The sequence below is a fragment of the Dipodomys spectabilis genome, unplaced genomic scaffold, assembly GCF_019054845.1.
Source record: "Dipodomys spectabilis isolate Male_0828 unplaced genomic scaffold, ASM1905484v1 ptg000017l, whole genome shotgun sequence".
Lineage (NCBI taxonomy): Eukaryota > Metazoa > Chordata > Mammalia > Rodentia > Heteromyidae > Dipodomys > Dipodomys spectabilis.
Window position 1 is genome coordinate 19,796,027 of NW_024870694.1, and position 25,163 is coordinate 19,821,189.

General features: G+C 39.7%; 1 protein-coding gene across 3 annotated transcripts in view; it reads right to left on the reverse strand.

The window, feature by feature from the left end:
- Positions 1-24,154, reverse strand: part of Senp2 (SUMO specific peptidase 2) — a 43,586-nt gene extending 19,432 nt beyond the window's left edge. The window contains exons 1-10 of one of the 3 annotated variants that reach the window (XM_042668522.1): positions 23,850-24,154; positions 21,053-21,108; positions 14,914-15,047; positions 14,313-14,379; positions 13,178-13,268; positions 6,987-7,152; positions 4,908-5,011; positions 3,619-3,713; positions 2,740-2,791; positions 2,147-2,210 (exon numbers count right to left, since the gene is read on the reverse strand). In XM_042668522.1, coding sequence (XP_042524456.1) covers positions 2,147-2,210; positions 2,740-2,791; positions 3,619-3,713; positions 4,908-5,011; positions 6,987-7,152; positions 13,178-13,268; positions 14,313-14,379; positions 14,914-15,047; positions 21,053-21,108; positions 23,850-23,950 — 930 coding nt within the window. In that variant the 5' untranslated portion in view covers positions 23,951-24,154. Of the gene's footprint in view, positions 1-2,146; positions 2,211-2,739; positions 2,792-3,618; positions 3,714-4,907; positions 5,012-6,986; positions 7,153-13,177; positions 13,269-14,312; positions 14,380-14,913; positions 15,048-21,052; positions 21,109-23,849 lie in introns of those variants that run through there. The other 2 variants (XM_042668524.1, XM_042668523.1) reach the window with 2 other exon arrangements.
- Positions 24,155-25,163: the final 1,009 nt, after the last annotated feature.

Consider the following 25,163-nt stretch of genomic DNA (forward strand, 5'->3'; position numbering starts at 1 on the left):
ACAGAAAAGTCTGTGAAACTCTTATCTCTAACTAACCAACAAAATGTCAGATAGAAGTGTTTCACTTCAAGTATGGTAGAGCACTAGCCAGGTGTGAAAAAGTTGGTAGCACAAGGCTATGAGTTCAAGCCTTAGTACCGGTATGCGCACACACACTCACAAGCACACACAGATATAAAGTAGTATTATAGAAAAATGTATTAAATAGAAAAGTTAATTGCCAACTGGCCACTAATTTACTCATGCATATATATGAACATCCATAGAAACTCAAGGATTACTGGCTGGGAATATAGCTCAGTGATAGATTATTTACTTAGCATGTATAAGGCCCTACGTTTGATATTCAGAACCTTAAGATTTTTTTTAAATTATTTTTATTTTTTATTTTATTTTTTTGGGTCGGCCGTGAGGCTTGAACTCTGGGCCTGGGCGCTGTCCCTCAGCTCTTCAGCTCAAGGTGAGCGCTCTACCACTTGAGCTACAGCGCCACTTCCAGTTTTCTGGTGGTTTATTGGAGATAGGAGTCTCATGGTTTCTCCTGCCCAGGCTGGCTTTGAACCACGATCCTCAGATCTCAGCCTCCTGAGTAGCTAGGATTACAGGCGTGAGCCACCAGCGCCTGGCCTTGAGATTTTTTTTTTTTTTGTCGGTCGTGGGGCTTGAACTCTGGGCCTGAGCGCTGTCCCTCAGCTCTTCAGCTCAAGGCAAGCGCTCTACCACTTGAGCTACAGCGCCACTTCCGGTTTTCTGGTGGTTTATTGGAGATAGGAGTCTCACGGTCTCTCCTGCCCGGGCTGGCTTTGAACCGCGATCCTCAGATCTCAGCCTCCTGAGTAGCTAGGATTGCAGGCGTGAGCCACCAGTGCCCAGCGAGATTTTTTTTTTTTTAATAATTAGGAAATTTATTTAGAAACATAGCTTTGGACTAGAACCACACTGGCTAGTACTCTTTATTCTCACTGTCAGGTGTGTCCCCTTCCCTCAGCTCAGCATTTCTTAAGACTTAAGAAACACCCTTGTACTAGGAATGAGGCTTAGTGGTAGAGTGCTTGTCTAGCATGCATGAAGCCCTGGGTTCAATTCTTCAGTACCACATAAACAGAAAAGGCCAAAAGTGGTGCTGTGGTTCAAGTGGTAGAGTGCTAGCCTTGAGCAAAAAAAAAATTCAGGGATAGTGCCCAGGCCCTGAGTTCGAACCCCAGGACTAGCCAAAAAAAGAAAGAAAAAGGAACAGCCCTACTGACTTCTCTCAGGCTCAGCTCCTTTCTCTTTAATGTTCCCTTTCTCTCTTACTCATATTTGCAACCCAGGCCTGGGATGAGTTCCAGTTAAGTCTCAACTACATAGTGAGACTCTGTTTCAACTCTACCCCATAATCCCCCATAAAAATTCTCCAAAAGAAGCCATGCAACAGATAAACAGTATGTAGTCAGACCAGTTTCTCTTATAATGAGAAGTGACTAGTACAGAGATAAAAATCCAACAACTCCAACTCATGATGGTACACATCTGTAATCCCAGGTGCTGGAGGACTGTGATCTGAGGCTAGCCTAAGCTAAGTATTCGTGAGATCCCCACCTCAATCAATAAAAATCTGAGTGCAGCAGTGCATGCTTGTCATCCCAGCTATGTGGGGAAATGTAAACAGGAAGATGATGAACACTAAGCAAAAGCTCATTAGAAAAACAGCAAAAAGGCTGGGAAAGTAGCTCAGTGGTAGAATGCTTGCCTTGCATGCATGAGGCCCTGGGTTCGATTCCTCAGCACCACATAAGCAGAAAAAGCTGGAAGTGGCTCTGTGGCTCAAGTGGTAGAGTGTTAGCCTTGAGCTGAAGAGCTGAGGGACAGCGCCCAGGCCTAGAGTTCAGGCCCCACGACTGACAAAAGAAAAAGGAAAAGAAAGAGAAAAAAGAAGAACAGCAAAAGCAAAAAGGCTAGAGGCATCGGTCAAAAGCTAGAGTCCTTGCCTAGCTGCAGCTCAAAAGAAAAATTTACAGATCCTCCAAGTTTGTCCTTTTTTCAAAGAAAATAACAGAACTATAAATCAAAGCACTATATATATTCTTTTTTATTTATTCCATGGGCATCAAAATATAAACACAGTGAAAAAAACATATAAAATTTACTTAGGATTTCTACTTACATTGTCAATTTCAGGTCTTATTATAGCTATCTTTTCAATGTCAGGAATTTTCCCCTTTGAACATCTGAGGAAAAAAAATTAAGAGAATACAGACCTCTACTAATTGTACGCTGGTACTCTTAAACTAGTTTTAGAAATCTTTCTGAAAAAGTCCAGAGGAGAAGCTTCAGGCTTTGCAGGCTTTGTAGCCTTGTTACATCTTCTCTACTACTTAGTTTCAGAAAGCAGCCATAGCTGCATTTAAATGAATAAGTGGGACCAAGATCTGATAAAACTTTATGAAAACAAGGCAAATGATCCAGATTTGGCCCCTGGGCTACCACAGTTGACCATCCCTCCTAAGGCAAGGTCAACTACCTATTAGTCAATCAATGTGTCACCCACCCACACTACTTCCTAAGCCCTGATGTCCTACAGGTAAGGAACATCCTCCCAAGAGAGAGTAAGGTACCAGATTTAGGAACTACTTAGGTATCGTATATGCTAGTGGACTAGCAGAGCTGAAGAGTTCACAATTCCTCAGACACAGTTATTCATGAATATCAATTGGAAAGTTTAGTAAATGAAAACATAAAATAAAATAAACCATGTACCTCTTTTCACTTTTCACTGGACAGAAAGGTCCCCTGGTTTCAACAATTCTATCTGTGATGATCACAAAGAAAAGATTTTTATTAATTAATTTTTAAGTCAGAAGATCAACTCACAAAGTATCAGGACATTCATTTATAGTGAAATGCTAAAGTGAATCCATAGACACTAGCCTCCATACAAACTAACCTAAAAAAATACAGTACAGTCTTTGTTTCTTAAATATATCTTTTAGCATAAATTGATATCTGCTCATTTGATATTATCAATGGACAATTCATGGAGATACATAAGGAAGTTAACATGAGTAATGTTAAGAAAATTAATTTTAGACTTACAAAATAATTCTACTACTTAGGAGCCTAGGAATAATGATACATTTTATGAACCTACTTTATTTTGAAGCTTTTTTATGTAATTCCTGAGGCTTGGTATACCATCTTTCACTTGAATGTCAATTTTCTTTTATGTTAATTTACTTTATTATTATTATAAGGATGATGTAAAGAGGGATTACAATTACATGTCAGATAATAAGTGCATTTCCTTTCGTACAGTGTTTCCTGTTCCCTTACTCTCAATTTTTCAATTCCATAGATACATTCTAACATGTTCTGAGATAAATATATTAAGATACAGCTAAGCCAAGCACCAGTGACTCACTCCTGTAGTTCTAGCTACTCAGAAGGTTAAGATCTAAGGATCTCAGTTCAAAGCGAGCCCAGACAGTAAAGTCCACGAGATTCTTATCTCCAATTAACCACCAAAAGTTTGAAGTGGAGCAGAGAACCAATCTTGAGTGAAAAAACTAAGGAACAGTGGCTAGGCCCTAAGTTCAAACTCCAGTACTGGCACAAATCAAAGAAAAAAAAGAAACTCACACTGTTTTGGAACGAACTGAGTTGTTCTGACACCATGATTCTGCTCTTCCACCCAGCCTTTGGTCTTTAATGTTTCCATCTGACTTCTTTGAGAACTTAGGAACATAAAAAAAGTGAGAAAGATCAGTTTACAAAAGCAAAGTGCCCAGTCAAAATGGAGAGAGTATTAACATTCTAACTCACTACAGTAAAAGACCCTATGGGGGAGGGAAAAAAAATTTTTAACCAGCTAAAATTCCCAAACAATTTGTTCTTTCTGAACTATTAAGTTAGTTAGTCTTGTAACTCTACAGGCTCGGGCTAGGAATGTGGCTTAGAGTGCTTGCCTAGCATGCATGAAGCAAGCCCTGGGTTCGATTCCTCAGTACCACTTAAACAGAAAAAGCCAAAAGTAGCACTGTGGCTCAAGTGGTAGAGCCTAGTCTTGAGCAAAAGAAGCTTGGGGACCATTCCCTGATTTCAAGCCCCAGGACTAGCGTCAAAAAAAAAAAAAAAATCACAAGTTCTCTGTATTTGTACAAGATTTACTAGAATTATAAAGTGAACCTGAATCTTGAATTCACACATTCTTGTCCCCTTTTCACAAGCAAATATAAAGCTAGACACCACCTCCTTTTGCTGTTCTCATTACTTACTCAAATTATCAGAATACTTAATTAACAAGGAATCTCACAAGGAAAATTGTTAGGAGTTGAGTGACTTTAATCTTGTCTCTAATGTAGAAGCTACTGGTAAAATGCAAGCCCTCAGAAGCCTCAGTAACTACTGTGTGTGATGGAATAAGAGTGGAGATCGGGCAGAAAGAAAGAAAAAAGAAGTATAGAGAAACTTTGAAAAAGAAAAAGGAAAAATGGGGGTGGAGGACAGATGGACAGGAGATAAGAGGCAGAAAGAGAGATTGTGGAAAATGAGTGTATTGGGAGATTGGAAAATCTCTCTGTCCCCTTAAAGCCCTTTTAACCAATGATATAATTTTTTAGATCAGAATTTAAAATATGAGTTCACTTGTGCCTTGTGTTAAGCATGATGATACACACTAGTAATCTCAGTACTTGGTCCTGGCTGAGGCAGGAGAATTGAGCTCACCTGGACTAAGGATTCTAAAGTTAACAGAAAACTATTCTATAAATATATTGTTCTACAGCGTCCATTACTAGCCATAATGTTCAAGCAAATTACAGGACTACTTCTCTTAATGTTGTTTTTGTTTTTAACAAGTCCTTTTGGCTAATCCCTCTACAAAAACAAAGAAAAAGATAACAAACAAAACATGTATCTAATCTGCTCACCTGTAATGATACGAAGTTACAGGAGGGACTGAACTCCCATGGCTACTTTCTTTAATTCGCTCTAATAACTTTTGGTATTTCTCTCTTTCTTCTTTTTGAACACCCTGCATAAAAGAAAGTGGGTTAGATAAGAACTAGCATTTTAGACTTAGAAATAAGTCATCAGAGACTAGCAAATCAAATGTAGTCCCACAGATGTGTTTTACTTGCCAGCATAAATTTTTTTAGATTTATTTCACTTAACTACCAACTTTATACTAAAAAGAAAAATTCTAAAATCTGGTCTCTTGAAAAACCAGACCAACAATCTAGAACTATGCAGGTCTCTCTGCTTTAGACGAGCCATGCTCTCCATCCCACCTCACTTACTTATGTTACCTGCTAGATCTTAATGATATCTATATTCTTAACACAATTAGATTAACAAAAAACTAGGTTAGCCACACTGAAATAAGGCATATAATATATAATATTGCAATATATAATAATAATCTACTTGATAATTGGAATTTACAGCCTCCAAAACAGAACTGCTCTCTCCAAAATCTTAATGGCTTTCTAGGACATCCAATATATTGCTTTTTTTTCAGACTTTATGTTATGTGATCTCCCTTCACCATCTCACCTAGCTGACCTTGCCTTCCTGGACAATAAACTCTTCTGATTCTTCTTTCTTCTTAGTCTCCATTGAAGATTATTCCTTCTTGTTCCTGCCATAATGCTGATGGTTTTGCCTATCTCTTTTCCTATGCTATATTCTTTCTCTCAATAATCTCATCAGCTCCCTTGATTTAAATAACCTTATGGAGAAAAATTCAAAAAAATTCAAAAGCATGTCTCTAACTCTGCCTTCTTCTCAAAACTCCCATCACTCCCATCATATCCAAGAGTCTACAGTAGAAGTCTTCTTGCATGTTTCACAGGCACTTTAAACAATGTCCAAAAATGAAGTCATCATCTTCCCCCTAAACACATAGGGTATCTTGGTCAGTGACACATACTTAACTAAGACCAAAATCTGGAATTCAGGCTTTCCCCTGTATATCACACTTAATCGATAAAAAACATCCCTAATAAGATTACATACCAGTATTTCTAAAATGTATTCTTTGTGTAATACTCATACACATTTGCTCAGTCCTATCGGTGTAATTTCTCACCTAAGAGATTGAAGCCTATTTAAAATCCCTGTCATGGATTGTGGTCCATTCCTCTCTGCCAGTTTGTCAAACTACAATTATTTACGTAAAATCTCCTATAAGGTAGAGACCACTGTTCCTTTAAACTGGAGTTACTGTCAACTAGGCCAGTATTTGGGATTCAAATGAATGTTTCCTTTATGAACTAAGTAAGTGGCTCAGAAAACCATCCAGCACTGAAACAGCTAATAGTCTTGGGTAATGCCAGATGCAAAAATAATCTTCAATTTCCCCGGAACAAGTAAAGATTCTCTCTCTACACTAAGAGCTCTGAAAGGGGAAAGAAAAGCAGAGAGGCACACCATTTACCTCATTCACTCAGTGACAGTTACTATAGTTTATAAAAGAAACAAGGCAGGGTTTCAATGGTTCAAGGGTCCAATGGTTCATGCCTGTAACCCTAGCTACTCAGGAGGCTGAGATCTGATGATCACAGTTCAAAGCCAGCCAAAGCAGAAAAGTCCATGAGACCCTTAACTCCAATTAATCACCAAAAAGCTGATAGTGGAACTGTGGCTCAAGCAATAGAGCACTGGCACTGGGCAGTGTCTAAGACCTAATTTCAAAAAAAGAATCAGATAAATTAGAGTAATTCAGGTACCCAAGAAGAATCTCTAATCTTATCTCTTCCTAATAGGATTCCTTTTCCCTTTACAGTGAAAATAACTATATCTGAGAACTAATAATTTCTGAATATGCACAGTTGACAGTGGTTACTTCCTATGAGTCAAACTGGGTGGTAGAGCCTACATATGGAAAGACACTGGGAAACTGAGTCACCGTGTTCCCTTTTGTTACCTTGTGATTCTTTTTTTAACCAGAGCACACAAATTTATTACACTTAAAAAAAAAAAAAAGAAATCAGGCTAAAAGGGCTTACCTCCTCTACAGTACAATGGGGACGCCTCAGACCCTTGCCACACTCTTCAGAAATCTCTGTTATACCCTGTTCTTGAGGTTTCCACGTTAAGCAACTCTCTGAATTGCCTCTGCTATGGCGACGGCCAATTGGTCTTCTATTATAGCCTTCTGATTTCAAAGTAAAACTGAGAGACACATACATACACATACAAAAAAATAAAAGAAAGAAAAGATATGTATCATCAAACTGTTTGAGGTGCTAAGAGTTAAGCTCCTAGAAACAAGCACACTGTGATTAAGCTGTCTTACCTTAACTTTGCTAGGTATTAGACAGAGGCCTCTGAAATGTCAGACCCATCTGTACCAAATGGGACATGCCAGTATTCCACTATAGAATGCCAGTGTCCAATCACTAGAGCTGCCACATGAAACGCTCTCCCTCAGGTCTAGATTTCCTGCTGCACTTCTTAACCCTACCCCTGTACTGTACCATTCTTTAAGTCACTGGGCACCACCAGAATTACTATTTGCTTAATGTCTATATCAGGCACTAAACTTTATATTTTGTAAAAACAAACATTACATCTTTCCACCACTATATCCTAATATAAGACATAAACAATAAGCACTCAGTAAACATCTGGATAATGAAGCAAGAATCAATCTCAATATAAAGGAGAGGAAGGTATCGATAAATGACAAACACTTGCTTAGTGTCCACTAGACACTAGGTTCAGTCCTCAGCATTGCTAAATAAGAAAGGAAAGAGAAGAGGAAAAGAAAAAAGAAAAAATGAGTGCTAAAGAAACTACCCATGGAGCCTTAATCCTACTTCATCCAAGTCACTGTTGCTGGTGAAAAAAACATGTCTTTCCTGCCATAACCAATAATGCAACAAACTGATACCATGTGATGCTCTGAAAAGGATGCAATACCACTTCAGTATCTCTACAAAAATATTATGCAATCTGAAGCAACCCATCTGTAAATTATCACACAAAATTTAAAATATTAATGCCAATAAAAACAAAGAAAGCCTAAAGACTAAAGTGCAACAATAAGATATATAAAATAAATGAAGTTTGAAATCCTTAAGTGGATCCTGATGCTAGAGGAGAAGAAAAGATAAATTTAAAGACATAAAACTTATACTATGTCAATGTTAAATCAGTATGCTCATTCTTTTTTTTTTTTTTGCAGGTCCTAAGGCTTAAACTCAGGGCCTGTGCTCTGTCCCTTAGCCTCTCTGTGCTCAAGGCTAGCACTCTACCGCTTAACCCACAGCGCTGCTATGGCTTTTTCTGAGTGGTTTATGGGAGATAAACCTTCCTGCTCAGGCTGGCTTTGAACCACATCCTCAGATCTGTCTCTTGAGTAGCTAGGATTGCAGGCGTGAGCCACCAGTGTCCAGCTAATACTCTCATTCTTAAGAAATAAATAAGCTGTCCATATGTGATGGTGTATGCCTCCAAGGCCTGCACTGCGGAGGAGAGGAGGATCTGGTCTTTGAAGTTACCTGGGCTAGACCCTGTCTAAAAGGGAAATAAGAAAGAAAAGGAGAAGGGGAAAGGAAGAAAAGGGGAAATTACCCAAATTGACCCAAAATTAAAGTAGAAAACTTCAAAACTTACTCTTCACTCACTAATCAATAAGTAGACCAAAAAATCAGTATAAAACATTATCAGCTGTCGCTGACATTTATAGAACCTTAATAATAGTATACTCTTTTCGAGTACACACTGAACATCAAAATAACTTGTACTACAAACCAAGTAACAAAGATTCAAGTACATGAAGACTCAGGCTGATACGGAAGCGCCACTCATGCGCATGTCAGCGGCTGCGCTGTCCCAGACGGATCCCGTGCCCCAACCGGCTCTGAGCGCGAGCAGCGCCCCTGGTGGCCCGTCTGGTCCAGGGGCCCGCGCTAGGCACTTGTGGGAAGCCGGCGCTACATAGCCGTACCGGTACTGGTACCGTTGCGCTCACCATTCCTGGAGTATCGCCAAGCCCGGGCGATCTTTCTGCGCTTCCTGTTTTACATTTGCAAATAATACTAGGTCTGGACAAATCGCAAACAATTTCTTAGAAGAAACAATTATCACCTCAATAGTAATAGGATAGTCATCCCACCATCATATCAAGCCTTTCTACAAACTGACTTGATAGTCTCATAAAAATCTATGTTGAATCTAAGAAACCTATAAAAGATTGGGAACTAACAGAGGTAAGGAAATGGACCCCTGAGGTAACAACATCCACTTTATACACAAAGGGAATAGGTGGGATTGTATAACCGTGCTGATTATCGGGCCCCACTGGTTATTACAGGATCACAACCCCAAAAACTATTTTGCAGCTTGTAGGAATTCAGTAGCTTGACTTAACATGGAATCTGTCGCTTACAAATGGGCCTGGAAATGTAACCTCTAACATCAGGTCAAGCTGCTGACTCTTTTCTTGCCTTTGGATTATAAAAATTACCATGAAATCATGAATTGGCAAGCCGAGAGGCATCAGTTGTCAAAAATGTGATGTATTTTTTAAATTTTATAACTTTTATACAGTTTTATGCAGTAAAAACCAAAGAAAACTTTTTAAATTATAAAAATATGAACAGTATTACAATTTTGTAACATTTTGGCACATCTAGTCATTAAAAGATGCTCTGGCAATTAAGGTATATAAAAGTGCCAGTGCTGGTGACTCATGCCTGTAATCCCAGGTACTAGCTGGAGCAGGAAAGTCCTTGAGATTCATATTTCCAATTAAGCACACACACACACACACACACACACACACACACACACACACACACACACACACACACACACACACACACACACACACACACACACACACACACACACACACACACACACACACACACACACACACACACACACACACGGCGAAAGCGGAGCTATGGCTACAGTGGTAAGAGTAGTAGCTTTGCGCAAAAAAGCTCAATGACAGCACCCAGGCCCTGAGCTCAAGCCCCCAGGACTGGCACAACAATTTTTTAAGTAAAAAAATATATAAAAGGGAAAACTATATAATAAGAAGGAAAGCAAGTCAAGACTTTTATTAAATAAAAAAGGATAATGTTTCTGTAAATAATGTAACCACTATTTCATAAATGTTTATATTTTTGTATGCTAAGAAAAAACCATCATATCTTAAAAAAAAAAAAAAAACAGTTGAGGAGCTGGAGCTGGGAAGGTGGCTCAGTGGTAGAGTGCTTTGCCTTGCATGCATGAGGCCCTGGATTCGATTCCTCAGCACCATATAAGCTGCAAGTGGCGCTGTGGCTCAAGTGGTAGAGTATTAGACTTGAGCTGAAGAGCTGAGGGACAGCACTCAGGCCTAGAGTTCAGGCTCCACGACCGACAAAAAAAACAAAACAAAACAAAAACAGTTGAAATCATACAAAGTATATTCACTAATCATAAAATAATTAAACTGTTGGACTATCTCAAATGTTTGAACTTAAACAACATACCTAGCCTTCTGCTAAATGACAGGTCAAAGAACAACTAAAAATAGAAATTAGAAAATATTTTTTTCTTTTTTTTTTTTTCCCCAGTGCTGGGTCTTGAACTCAGAGCCTGGGCACTTTCCCTGAGCTTCTTTTGTTAAAGGTTAGCACTCTACCACTTGAGCCACAGCACCACTTCTGGTTTTTTCTATTTATGTGATCCTGAGAAATTGAACCCAGGGCTTCACGCATGCTAGGAAGTACTCTACTGCTAAACCACATTCCCAGCCAAGAAATATTTCAAACTAAAGGAAAACAAACGTTCAAAATTTAAGGATTTAGCTAAAATTATTTATAGGAAAACTGACAGCATTAACTGTTTAAAGAATTAAGTTTACACTTAAAATCATAGCAACTCAGGAGGCTGAGATGTAAGGATCTGGGTTCAAAGCCAATGCAGGAAAGAAAGTCCAATTAATTGCCAAAAAGAAAAAAACAAAGTAGAGCTGTGGCTTAAATGATAGAGACTAGCCTGGAGCAAAAAAGCTCAGGGACAGCTGCTGAGGCCTGAGTTCAAACACTAGGACAGGCACAGAAAAAAAAAAAAAAGAAATTCACTTCTAGGTATCTCTCCAGAATAGCATATTTTTTTATAAGCATCAAAATCAAGGAATTTTAAGAAGAACATGTAGTACTTGAATTTCCCCAAAGCTTTAAAAAAAAAAAACCTTCAGGTGTTCTAAAATCTAATATCTTATTTTATATTTTGTTTTTACTATATTTGGTCTCCTTTAGTATGATTTTTTTTTTAAGGTCCTGGGGCTTAAACTCTGATCAGAGTGCTGTCCTGAGCTTTTGTGTTCAAGGCTAGCATGCTACTTTAGCCATAGCTCCACTTCTCACTTTTTTTGTGGTTAATTGGAGATAAAAATCTCAGACAGGACTTTGCTGCCCTGGCTGGCTTTAAATCACAACTCTCATATCTCAGCTGACAATTCTTTATCTTTGAAGAGTACAGACTTTTTGTAGAATGGACCTAACCAACCAATTTTCTTATAGATTTTCATTTTTGTAGGAATACCAAATAAATGATGATTTCATTCTCAGGGCAGTATCTCTCGAAGACCATGATATCAATTCATCTCACTGCTAGCTTTTTTTTTTTTTGGTTCTGGTCCTAGGGCTTGAACTCAGGGTCTGAGAAAGAACGATCCTTGAGCCTTTGTGCTCAAGGCTAGTGTTCTACCACTAAAGCATAGTTCTACTGCTGCTAGCTTTTTTTTGGTGGTTAACTGGAAACAAAAATCTCACAGAAGCCGGGCGCTGGTGGCTCACGTCTGTAATCCTAGCTACTCAGAAGGCTGAGATCTGAGGATGGCGGTTCAAAGCCAGCCCGGGCAGGAGAGACTTTGAGACTCCTATCTCCAATAAACCACCAAAAAACCGGAAGTGGCGCTGTAACTCAAGTGGTAGAGTGCTCGCCTTGAGCTGAAGAGCTGAGGGACAGCACCCAGGCCCAGAGTTCAAGCCCCACGACCGACAAAAAAAAAATTCTCACAGACTTTCCTGTCCAAGTTAAATTTCCATCTGTGTCAGGTTAGCATTTCACCAGTTTTTGAGCCCTTTTACTTTCTGACACAGATATTCCCATCTCACTTTGTATTTCCCCTTCTAACTTTACAACTAGTCACTCATCTCATTATCAAATATAAGTAGGAAGCCAATGATTGTCAGGTATTTGAACCAAAAGTCTTGAAAGGTAAGACCAAAATAAACCAAGGGAGTGCTACAGTTAGGAGGAGAACTCAAAGAAAACAGATAGTACCAGTCAAGAAATTTTAAAATGACAAGAGTAGAAAAAGCCACAATTCTGGGGGAAATTTTTTTTTTAATGATAAACAGCTTTTTTTCTTTTTTTTTTTTGTCAGTCAGAGGGCCTGAACTCTCGGTCTGGGCGCTGTCCCTCAGCTCTGCAGCTCAAGGCTTGCACCCTACCACTTGAGCCAGAGTACCACTTCCGGCTTTTTCTGCTTATGTGGTGCTGAGGAATCAAACAAACCCAGGGCCTCACACATGTGAGGCAAGCACTCTACCACTGAGCCAACTTCCTAGCCCCATGATAAGTAGTTTTTAAGAAAAGACATTGTATTCTTATAATAAGAACAAGGTACTGGAGAAAGAAAAACAATAGGGAGAGAGGAAAGACTAATCTTATAATTTAAAAACTGCCAGAATAAAAAAAAAGATATTACAGACCAGGCATAGTGGTGCATACCTATAATCTTAGCTCTTAGGATGCTTAGTGAGGAAAAGAACTGCAAGAAACAGCCTGAACTACATAGTGAGTTACAGCCCAATATGGGTTATATAGCAAGTTCCAGTCCAAATCTTAGCGACATAGAGATATGTTAAAAAAATAAAATAAATAAGGAAGGAGGGGGGGGGGGAGAAAGAAGAGGAAGAGGAGGAAGAAAAGAAGAGGAAGGGGAGGAAGGAAGGAAGGAAGGTTTAAAAGTTCTCAAAATCACATGATGAACAGAGAATATTGGAAAACTAACTAACAAAAAAACCTCAGTTCAAGTCTCTATCCAGCATGTTATTCAGCAAGTTATTAACCTCCTCAGGGTACTTAATAGTATTGTGTAACAGAACAAAAATGAGAATGCCTAAAAGAGTGAGGGCCTAGTAAATGCTAAGTTTACATCCATGGAAAGGCAGAATCTAATACTTACCCAAAGGAAGGCAGGACTCTACGTGGCTGATCTCGGGTAACTGTCACTCTGATCTTTGGATAGTCACTTATTCCATTAGGAGATTTATTACCTATTTTAAGAATGTATTTGTAATTGTAAAAAAAAAAAGCCATGAGAACTGCATTAGGATAGAAAATTTATTAGCAGTTTATACAAATTCTATTAATAGTAAGGAACTCAGCATGTTATAAAAAAGTTAACTGAAAGTAAAAAGAAGGGCTGGGGGTGTAGCTCATTGGTAGGAACTAAACACTTAAAAGAAGTACAATTTTTTTACTCCAAGGTCTTTGGAACAGAGATTCACAGGACAAGACACAAGGCATGTGTCTCTTCTTTGTCTTTGCCACCAGAGGCATTTCTTTGGTCACTTCTTTGGTTTCTTCCACTTTTGACTTCTGAATCACAACTTCTCTCTTTAACTTCCACTGTTTCCTCTCAAACTTTCAAGACTACTCGAATGGCAAACATTACAAACATTTTTCAGAACTCTGGCTTCTTCCCATTTTCCCCATCATACCATTTGCATATACAATAATTAGAATTCCTTCTCAAGGCCTAATGATGATACAGAAATCCCTAATCTATAAGCTGTAAGAAATGCCAACAAAAGTTGTCCATCAAGTAATGATGAAGTCTTCAGGGGCAAGAATATAATTTTATATTATTTTCCTGATAACTTAGACAGTGCCTGGTATTCAATAAATACTCAGGACTTTTTTTTAATGAATGCAACTTGATCTAAGTCACATTACAACATTGGTGAAAAAATAGAAAACACAGAAGTAAGACAATAAGGAAAGTTACAAATTGAGCATCCCTTATCAGAAAATCTCTGTGCTCAGGCTTAAAAAATTTCTACCCTCAGATTTCAAATTTTATCAGAAATGTAAATATACCAAACCTAAAAACTCCCAAACCTGAAGTACTTCTGGTCCCAACCATTTCGCATAAAGATACTTACTCAGCCTGTATTTGCTTTTTAGAATGGTAGAAAGAATATGCCTTTATTCTCATCCCAATCCAAATTGGTGTTTTTCTTTCATAGTCTCAAAACTTAGGGAAAAATGGGCAGAAGGAAGTACAGGGAAGCAAAAAATACTTTTGACCACCTCACCCAGTTTCAGCATGTTGTTCCGGGATCCAGAACCTGTCAGTTCACAAGATGAAGAGTTCGAAAATACCTTAAAATCAAACAGAATCACCTGTGTAGCATCTAAAATTCTTCAATTGGCTAAAGAAACTAATTTAAAAGATCACTCCATTGGTGACTATATCCCTAATCAGCTCATTGAAATGGTATCATTTCAGATAAAACATTTGTCAGAATTCATAAAGATATAAAAAATGAGATAATTCCAGCTTCTTTACACATACTTAATTAAATAAAAACAGAAGCAACAATATTCTTTATAAATGTTTTTTAAATGTTTAGATGTTGAATTTCCTTTTATAAAACACAACTAAAAAAAAAAAAGACATGAAAAAGACATAAAAAAGAAGTCAATCTATATATGTTAACTTCCAAAAAGTGAGTATTAAGAATATTTCTAAAATTAACTCTAATGATTTAGTACAAAAATCAGCAATTCTAGAGACTAGAAGTATATCTGAGACATAGAACTCATGCTTAGCATGCTCAAGGCCCTAGGTTTAATGCCCAGCAAAACAACAAAAATGAAATCAATATTCCCAATTGTTCCCCATTCACTACTGACCTCTCCTGAAGGGGCCACATTTCGTGTTCCATTACAAGCAGAAGTCACCATGGGCTTTGTGGTCAGCTGGAATGGGAATCCAAATAAACTGGCAGCATTGTAGAGACTGTTTTTCACTTGGTGAATAAAGCAATCTAAAAAGTGTCAACAAACTATAAACATCAAATAATAAACTTCCAGCAAAAAGTTAGGTTATATCTTAGGAAGAAGCACTCTGAATTTTTATTAAAGTCCTATTTTTAAGCACTGAAATAAAAAAGGCAGTTATAAAAATATTTTTTCTGGGCTGGGAATGTGGCTTAGTGGTAGAGTGCTTGCCTAGAATATATGAAACCCTGGGTTTGCTAGCCTTGAGCAAAATAAGCTCAGGAACAGTGCCCAGGCCCTGAGTCCAAGCCCTAGGACTGGCCAAAAGAAAACAGAGTAAGTGTATTATCATTTTTGTTTTTCTTTAAAAATGAATGATACAAAACTCACAACCAATTAACAATGAACTATCCTAGTAGTAGCTTTTAAGCAACAAGCTCTCCAAAATATATAGTGAATTTTTATAAGAGATACAGGCAAAATTAAACAAGGAAAAAGTATCATTAGGGTTGGCTGAATCCTATAGGATACATTGCTATCTTCTCACTGGTTTATCCTTCCATCCCAGGAGGGTAACATAACATTTGCTCTCAACAACTGCTTACTAAGCTCTGTTATATTGGCTAAGTGAAAGATACATATACTGCTCTTAAGCACCTACGAAGAATCAAGACTATCCCTCTACAGGTTAACGTCCAATGAGCTCAGACTCATCTCATCCTGCCATTAAAAACAAAGACTATAAAATAAGAGTAAATAAAGAATAGATTTTAGTGCTTCCCCACTTCCTCCTTTTATGAAACTACCTCTTTCTTACTTCCTCTGAGCTGTCCACAATTTCCTTTCTACGTTCTAATTAGAGAAATTACAAAGTACTAGTTTTTAAAAGATTGAAATGATGGCTTCAAGCAGTAAGAACTCCAGAATATATAAAATAAATGCTTTTCAGAAAAATAGGGAAATAACTTTGGAAGAAGAAAGTAACTTGGAGAATAAATGAATAGAAGAAAAACCTGGGGGATGAAATGATGTATTGTCCAGATAAACAAAATCCAAGTTGAAGTAATTTGCTACACCGTAATCAAAGTACCAGAGTTTACAGGGCATAATGATGTCTGAAATCCCAGTACTTAGGAGGCTGACACTTAAGAGCTGGCAGGGAGGGTAGCAAGTTGGAAGCCAGCCTGAGTTACATAGAGAAATACTGTCTCAAAGAGAAAAAAAGGGGGAAAAAAACTACCAAATTTGCTCTTCATTTTGGAAACCAGAAAGAATTCCAAATTATTCTTATAGTAATGTTATAGTTATCATATATTCTGCTGGGACTTCTAAGTGAGGGAAAAAGAGCATTAGGGATTGTTGCATAACCCACAGATGGTCGTTCAGACCCTACAGAACAAAGAGGTACTCTTGATAATTAATAAAACTAGCCACTAAAAAGCATTATAAACTGAGTGCCAGTGGCTCATGCTACTCAGGAGCCAAAGATCCAGGAGATGGAGGCTGGTGTCCAGCCTGAGCAGAAAAGTTCATTAAATTCTGTCTCCAAAATAACTGGCAAAAAAAACAGGGCTGGAGGTGTGTCCCAAGTTAGTAAGTACAGTGAGTAAGCAAGCTCAAGTGACAGACCCTGAGTTCAAACCCCAGAACTGGCAAATTTTTTTAAGTATTATTTTTTATTGTCAAAAACCAAGTATGTCCTGAAATTATATCAGAGTATCTTACTGATTGTTTGTGCTTGTGTGTGCGTACATCTCATATAGGGTCTTGCTATGTAATTCAGGCTGGCCTCAAACTTGAAATCCTTTTGCCTCAGTCTTAGGAGTGCTAGTACTACAGGCACGCACATCAGACCCACCTTATTGTTTTTATAAAAGGAATGAAAGCAAAAGTACCTTATTTTCCTGAGACAATACTAAGCTAATCATGAATGGACAATCTAAGGTCTTCTTTATTTTCTTTCACATGACTTTTTTAAAAACTTAATAAATGAAATTTCAGAACCGTAAATTTTTATTTATTTTGTTGGTTATGGGGCTTGAACTCAGGGGCTAGGTGCTATCCCTGAACTCTTTTGCTCAAGGCTAATACTCTGTCATTTTGAGCCAGAGAGATGCTTCCAGTTTTTGAGTAGTTAATTGGAGATAAGAGTCTCAAGGGGACTTTTCTGCCCAGGTTGGCTTTGAACCATGATCCTCAGCAATCAACCTCCAGAGTAGCTAGGATAACAGGCATAAGCCACAATCACCCAGAAATTTTATTTATTTTTTGTCAGTCATGGGGCTTGAACTCTGGGCCTCGGTGCTGTCCCTGAGCTCTGTGGCTCAAGGCTAGTGTTCTACCCCTTGAGCCACAGCACCACTTCTGGTTTTCTAGTGGTTTATTGGAGATAAGAATCTCATGGACTTTACTGCCCAGGCTGGCTTTGAACTGTGATCCTGAGATCTCGGCCTCCTGAGTGGATTACAGGATTACTGACACCCGGCTATTTTTTTTTTAATAAAATACCTGAGGCCTGGAAATGTGACTTAATGGTAGAGTGCTTGCCTAACATGCATGAAGTCCTGGGTTTGATTCCTCAGCACCACATAAACAGAAAAGGCCAGAAGTGGAACTGTAACTCAAGTGGTAGAGTGCTAGCCTTGAGCCAAAGCTCAGGGACAATGCCTGGCCCTAAGTTCAAGCCCCAGGACTGGCAAAAATAAATAAATTAAACAAAATATCTGAGATGCTACAAAACACAAAACAATTACTTTAGCAAAAGTTACTAAGCTGGCAGCCAAATGTAGTTAAGTAGGAATTTTCTTTAAATTAATTAAAATAAAAAATTCAGTTCCTTAAGTAAAACTGTGCTTGCCAGCCAACATTGTAGTAAGTTCTAGTGGTCAGAATTAATAAACTTTTACAAATATTGTCTCTCCTACCTATTACTTTCTCCTTGGCTCAGATTCCTCTCTTTAGTTTGCCATTCAGAAAAATCATAGTATTGTTATGGATTATGATTTTTATAAACATTTATGGAAATAAAGGAGTGGATGATCTTTGACACAGAAAGACATAAAAGAGATAATTACCATAAATAATCATTTCAAGAACCTTCTATAATGATCAAATTTTTAAAACTTTATCCAAGTAAAAGCCAATATTTATCATTAAAAGTGACTAAGGTGGCTCAGTGGTAAAGCGCTTGCCTTGCATGCCTGAGGCCCTGGGTTCAATTCCTCAGCACCACATCAGCAAAAAGAAAAACGGTGGAAGTGGTGCTGTGGCTCAAGTGGTAGAGCGCTAGCCTTGAGCTGAAGAGCTGAGGGACAGCGCCCAGGCCCAGAGTTCAGGCCCCACGATCAGACGCCCCCCCCCCCAAAAAATAATAAAAAAATAAAAGTGACTTATTTTTTAGCTTAAATAAATCCATTTAAAAGACCATTTTAACTTAAAACTGTAATAAAAAGCCAACATACTTTGCTTTATAAAGAAATGAAAATGTTAAACCAGGCATATGCCCATAATTCCAGTTACTCAGAAGGTAGTGCTAGAGGACCAATTCAAGGTCAGCCCAGGAAAAAATTGATAAAATCCTATCTCAAAACACAAAAGAGCCAGGGGCTTAGTTTGAATGCCACAGCTCTTCTCTAGCATAAGGGAGATCCTGGGGTCAATCCCCAATACTGCAAAAAGAATGGGAATGCACATGTGCACAGGAGCGCACGCACACACACATACACACACACAAAATAAAACCAATACTAAGTTCTGGCTGGACTCGCTTCAAAAATGAGAACTCAGCATGTACCTGGCAAGTATTAAAGATATAACTAGCACTAAATCAAGGTTTTACTCAATCAAAAAAATACAGCTTCCTTAGTATATAATCATAATTTAAATATAACATGTTGTGAATGTGTGTTTTCTAAAATCATTTCCTAAATTTGTATGGGAAATACTGTGATGATGAATATTGTATAAATTCCTGTTACTTAGAATGTATAATTTGACCTGCCTTCATTCAATTTTTTCCCTGAACTCTTATTATTTTCTGAATTTACAACTTGTTCATATTGTTCCTTCTGCCTAGAACGCTTTCCCTTTCTATCAATCTCTTGATATCCTATCCATCCTTCAAGATCCATCTCAGATATTAAGTCCTTCATCAAACATTTACTGAGACTCTCAAGCAGCTGGAAATTGAACAGGATTCTGTTACTGCTTCCTTATTTCATCATGTCCTCACTGACATCAGATTGCTTACATACTTATATATAACTCCTGCCATATAACCGCGCAAACAAGACCCTTAGAAATAATGACCCCATTTTTCTCATTTTTTTATTTCCTGTAGAATATATTGCCATACATCAAAACATGTTGGACAAAGTACTCAGTGGATTTAAGTGAATATCAACATAGGCCCATAACCAACAATCACATCTCAAAGAGATCAAAATGCAGTCACTATTGAAAAAGATGAGGGGCTGGGAATGTGGCTTAATGGTAGAGTGCTTGCCTAGCAATGCATGAAGGCCTAGGTTCGATTCCTCAGTACCACACACACAGAAATAACTGGAAGTGGCCCTGTGGCTCAAGTGGGTAACTAGCCTTGAGCAAAAGAAGCTCAGGGCCCTGAATTCAAGCACCAGGAATGGCAAAAAAAAAAAAAGATGAATATATTACTCTATTGTGGTTTTTCCCTTTAGTTTGGCTTCACTGTCCTTCTAAGCCATACATATATGGAAGTAAAAGGTTTGTTACAACTAATTAGATTGGTTCATTAAGCAAGCTAAACTTGAATACTCAGTTTGAACTGGTTTTTGCAATGTTTCCACTTCAAAAATAAAAAGCATCTAAGCCTGATGCTGGTAGCTCACACCTGTAATCCTAATTTCTCAGGAGGCTGAGGTCTGAGAATTGCTGTTTAAAACTAGCCTGGGGGCTGGGGAGGTGGCTCAGTGGTAGAGCACTTGCCTTGCATGCATGAGGCCCTGGGTTCCATTCCTCAGTACCACATAAGCAAAAAGAAAAAAAAGCAGGAAGTGGTAAGGGGCTCGAGTGGTAGAGCACTAGCCTTGAGCTGAAGAGCTGAGGGACAGCGCCCAGGCCCAGAGTTCAGGCCCCATGACTGGACCCAAAATAAATAAATAAATAAAACCAGCCTGGGCAGGAAAAGTCCAAGAGACTTTTTTTTTTCCCAATTAACCAACAAAAAGCCAAAAGTGGAGCTATGCCTAGCCTTATGCAAAAATGCTCAAAGACAGCCCTTAGGCCTTGACAAGTGGCAGAAACAGTGAAAAATAAATCGATAGTTTAGATAGATAGATATTCTTTTTCTATGGAAAGGGCTTAGATCGCGCGCGCGTGCGTGCGTGCGTGCGTGCATGTGTTTCTCAGTTGTAGGGCCTGAACTCTGGGCCTGGGCCCTGTCCCTCAGCTCTTCAGCTCAAGGCTAACACTCTACCACTCGAGCCACAGTGCCACTTCTGGCTTTTTCTGCTAATGTGGTGCTGTGGAGCCGAACCCAGGGCTTCATGCACGCAAGGCAAGGACTCTACCACTGAGCCACCTTCCCAGCCCCAGGACTTAGATCTTAAATGCATACAATACATATATCTATTTATCTGGGAAGATACAAGTCCCTGGTAAAATAGGTACTTCTGGAAAAGACAACAGTGAAGGAAAGAAATTTAGTTTTCATTGCATGCACTTTTTTTAACCTTCTCAATTTTTTTCCACACATATTTTCCCTATTAAACAACTAATTTTTAAAATTTAGTACCTAAGTTGGATGCTGGTATAATCCTAGCTACTCAATTTATAAAATTTAGTGCTTAAACTCTAATCCTAGCAACTCAAGAGGCTGATATCTAAAGTTCAAAGCTAGCCCAGACAGGCAAATCCAAGACACTTTCATCTCCAATGCACTAACAAAAAGCTGGAAGCAGAGGTGTAGTTCAAGTGGTAGAGTACCAGGCTTGAATGAAAATGACAAGAGGAGCGCACAAAGCTCTGAGTTCAAGTCCTAGTAGTGGCAAAAATAAAATAAAACGAAGTTTAGTACCTAGTCTTGGTCGTTTAGCTGGTATTTCATCAGCGTCCACTGGAGAAAACAGAGTGCTGAAAAGAGAGGAAAAAAGGTACATTTATTTCTATAAATAAATTTGCTAGTCAACACTGAGGTATGGTTTACGTGTAGAGCATGTGCTTAGCATGTAAAGGACCCTGGACAAACAAAACTCAAACTGTTAGTCAAACAATACCTTCTTCCATTAACTTTGTCATAAAATGAGATCCAACCAATGTTGTCAATGTTTTCTATAGTAAGACATTTCACATTTGAGAATTTAACATTATAGTTTCAACTATTTGAGAGAGATCCAAACTTCCTTACCACATAATAAGCTATAATCTGGTAAATTTCAAAGAACAAATAATTTGTTTTTGAAAGAATGACCTCAAAAGAAAGTCTTTTTTTTTTTTTTTGGCTTGTCCTGAGGCTTGAACTCAGGGCCTGGGCACTGTCCCTGAACCGTTGTGTTCAAGGCTAGCGCTCTACCACGAGCCCTTGCTCTAAGCAGAAAGTGGTGCTGTGGCTCAAAAGTGGTAGAGCTCTAAGTAGTTTATTGGAGATAAGAGTCTCACAGACTTTTCTGGCCAAGCTGGCTTCAAACCATGATCCTCAGATCTCAGCCTCCAGTGTAGCTAGGATTACAGGCGTGAGCTACCAGCACCTGGCAAGAAAGTCATTTTTTACTTCAGTTGACAATAAAAGCAGATAAAAGGATGTTATATAACTGCTTTTTTTCTCCCAATACAGGGATAGAAACCAGGGCTTGTGTGCTTGGCCAACACTCTACCACTAAGCCATACCTCTAGCAGGAGCTGGTGGTTCATGCCTGTAATCATAGCTACTCAGGAGGTTGAGATCTGAGGATTGAGGATCCAAGCCAGCAAGCGCAGATAAATCTGGGAGATTCTTATCTCTAATTAACCAGCAAAAAGCTAGAAATAGAGGTGTGGTTCAAGTGATACAACATCAACCTTAATCAGAAAAAGGTAAAGCACAAGGCTGTGTGAATTCAAGCCCCAGTACTGGCAAAGTTATTTTAGATAATGGATGAGTATCAATACCTAACCTGTAGTAAAGAATAGGGATTTATTTCCAAATTATAGCTTCCCAGACTAGCAAGAAACTTACATTTTAAAGAAAAGAACAAAGCCTAGTACAGTGGCTTAAGCCTGTAATCGCTGCATTCAAGAAACAGGCAGGAGGAGTTCAAGGCCAGAGTAGTCTATACAAGAAACCCTGACTCAAAGAGAGGTGGGGGCAGGTTAGGTCAAGAGGAGGGAGAGAAAATGAATGAGAGAAAAAAGAATGGATACCTTTGAGAGAATTAGCACCACAATTCAATAAATATGTAACAAATGTTTATCATGTGCCTGATGGGGTACAAACTCCTCGGGGTAGAATAAACAAATATTACTCTTACATACATTAAGCATTAGTTTAGGCACTTAATGACATGTCTCAAATGATCAACTCTACATAAAGGTAGAAACTATGAGTTTCAGAAAAGCATACTACAATTTAGACACCTAATTTCATATTTACATTCTTAGACTCATGTATTAATCATTTCGTTCTCTCAAGCTTCCCCAATCTTTAACGGTCACCTTTCATCTTGAGACTTAATAAGAAAGAGGGAAAGAATGACAGCCCTAATGGCCTATTATCCCAGCACTGGGAAGCTGATGCTGGAGGATCTGAAATTCCAGGCCAGCCTGGGCTATACAACTGGTTCAAGTCCAACCTGCTCTATATATGGAGATATTGTCTCAGAAACAAAAACATGGGAGAAGGAAAAGTGACAGAGGAGATAACATTGATTGAAATACATTGTCAACCTGTGTCAAAATGTAACAATGAAATTCCCCTATGTATAACTAATGTAAACTAAATCGAAAAATGCTAAATTAATTAAAAAAAAAAAAAAAAACGAGGCTGGGGGGTGTGGTTCCATGATAGAGTGCTAGTTCACAAAGGCCCTGGTTCCAACCTCAGCACCACAAAAGGAAAAAAACAGCAGCAACAACAAAACAGTTCACTGTCCATTGTATAGATGTGTATGTTTTATTTTCTAGATTAATAGGTGAGATAAACGAAGGGGTAGATGCTAAGTAACAATTTGTAGTTTCTCGAAAATTGTAACGCCGTTTTAATGTATGTACTACTGATCCTTCAAAGGGAGCACAGTATCTTCTAAGTCTAAGGCACAGAACAACTCTCCCTCCCCGAGCTGGCCCCAAGCTCACACGGTGGGACAGCTGTTTTAAAACGAGACAGCTGCTGTTTCTTGGCGCTAGGAGAACAGTACTTGCAGTCAAAAAATGACTTTGGGCGAACTACCAACCTCGTCCCTCCGAACTGCAGGTTTACACACAGTCCGCAGATGATGCTTAGAAAGCGTGTTCTGCACACACTAAATCACAACCGAGCCAACTTCCTCGCATTTTCCGATTTTGGTCCTGACACCGATAAAAAAAAAAAAAAAAAAAAAAAAACGCGACACACCGACCTCGTCTGTTGTCAGCGACCAGTCCGGACTTTGAACAAGCACATTAAGGGTGCTGCCATCACCGGCTACTCCCGAAGACGACGCCGCGCGCAGCGGCGGGAGCGACGACGTCACCGGGGCGCCCGCGACCCGCGGGCTCCCGGGCCTCCACCCCGGAGGCGCGCTCCCGCCCGCCGGGCCCGCGGGGCCGGACCCACGCTCCGCGGGCGGGGCCCGGAGCCCGCAGCGAGGGAGGGGCGCCGCCAGGCCCGCGCCAGCCCCCGCCCGCCTCGCCCGCCTCACCTGTGCGAGCGCCGCCTCTTGAGGAGCGCCCGAGCTCGGGGCACCGACCGGTCGCAGAAACGGAAAATGGTGCCGAGAATCCTAACCAGCCATCTGTACATACCAGGCCCGAGCAGCAGCGGCGGCCGACACACCCCGAGACGCAAACCCCAGAGCTGTCGCCGCCGCTGCCGCCTTCGCCGCTACGGCCACCACCACCACCAAGCCTCAGTCGCTGGCTGGTGACGCGACCCGAGGGCCCTTACATTCAACGTCCCCTCAACTACGGTAGGAGGCCCCCGCCCGCCACCACTTCCAACGTCACCTCCTCCCACCCCGCCGGAAGGCTTCGCTCCCCACCCGCGCGTGCGCACTCTGGTACCTCCCTCAGCACGTGAGCCCAGGGAGAACGCCTACCCGACGATCCTCAGCCAATCGCTGGTGAGACTAGGAGGTCTGTGGGCGGGGCTTTCTCTTCGGTCCAGCCAATCCTGGTTCGGCCAGAGGGACAAGGCCCACGGTTCGTGTGTGCGGTTGTTGGGGGTCTGTAGGAAGAGGTTTTTTTTCTATCCGGAGCGCTGTTGGTGCTGAATGCTTGCGATAAAGATAGATCTTGTTTATTAACAAATATGTGTGGGTTTAAGCGCCCTTTATTTTGCATATGCCTTTCATATTTTGTCTTTTCACCCAGTCTCCCAGCAACCTAATGCCGTAGGAAATCTTATGACCGTCAAGGAAATAGGGTGCAGAGCAATTAAAACTTGCCTAAGATTACAAAGTCAGGTACCCCACGGTTGGAATTTGAACCTAGGTCTGAGTACCAGTACCAGTCCCACGCCCTGGAGGTCAGTCTGCGTGGAAGGGTAAGTATATAGATAATTATATGTTAGAATACTACATCATGGGCTGCTGGGTTAAAGGAGTGTGCAAAGTGCAGTGGAGCTAAAGAGGAAAACGAGAGGGCGCAGCAGAAAAAGGACCGAGTTCCTAAGGAAGGTTTCGTAGAAACCAGGCTAAGGGCTAAGGATGTGATTCATGTAATAGATTCTGAGTTCAAATCCAAGTACCATCAGGAAAAGAGGGGGCAAAAAAAGAAAAGAGAAAGAATGAGAAGCCACCTGTAGCCTTCTAGTACATTTAATCTCTGATGGTCTGGCCGATGAGAATGCTAAGCAAAAGTCCTCTCTCTCTCTCTTTTTTATTGTGCCAGTCCTGGGGCTTGAACTCAGGGCCTGGGTGCTGTCCCTGACCTTTTGTGCTCAAGGCTAGAAATCTAGCACTTGAGCCACAACTCTACTTCCAGTTGTTTTTTTTTGTTTTTGTTTTTTAGGTTTT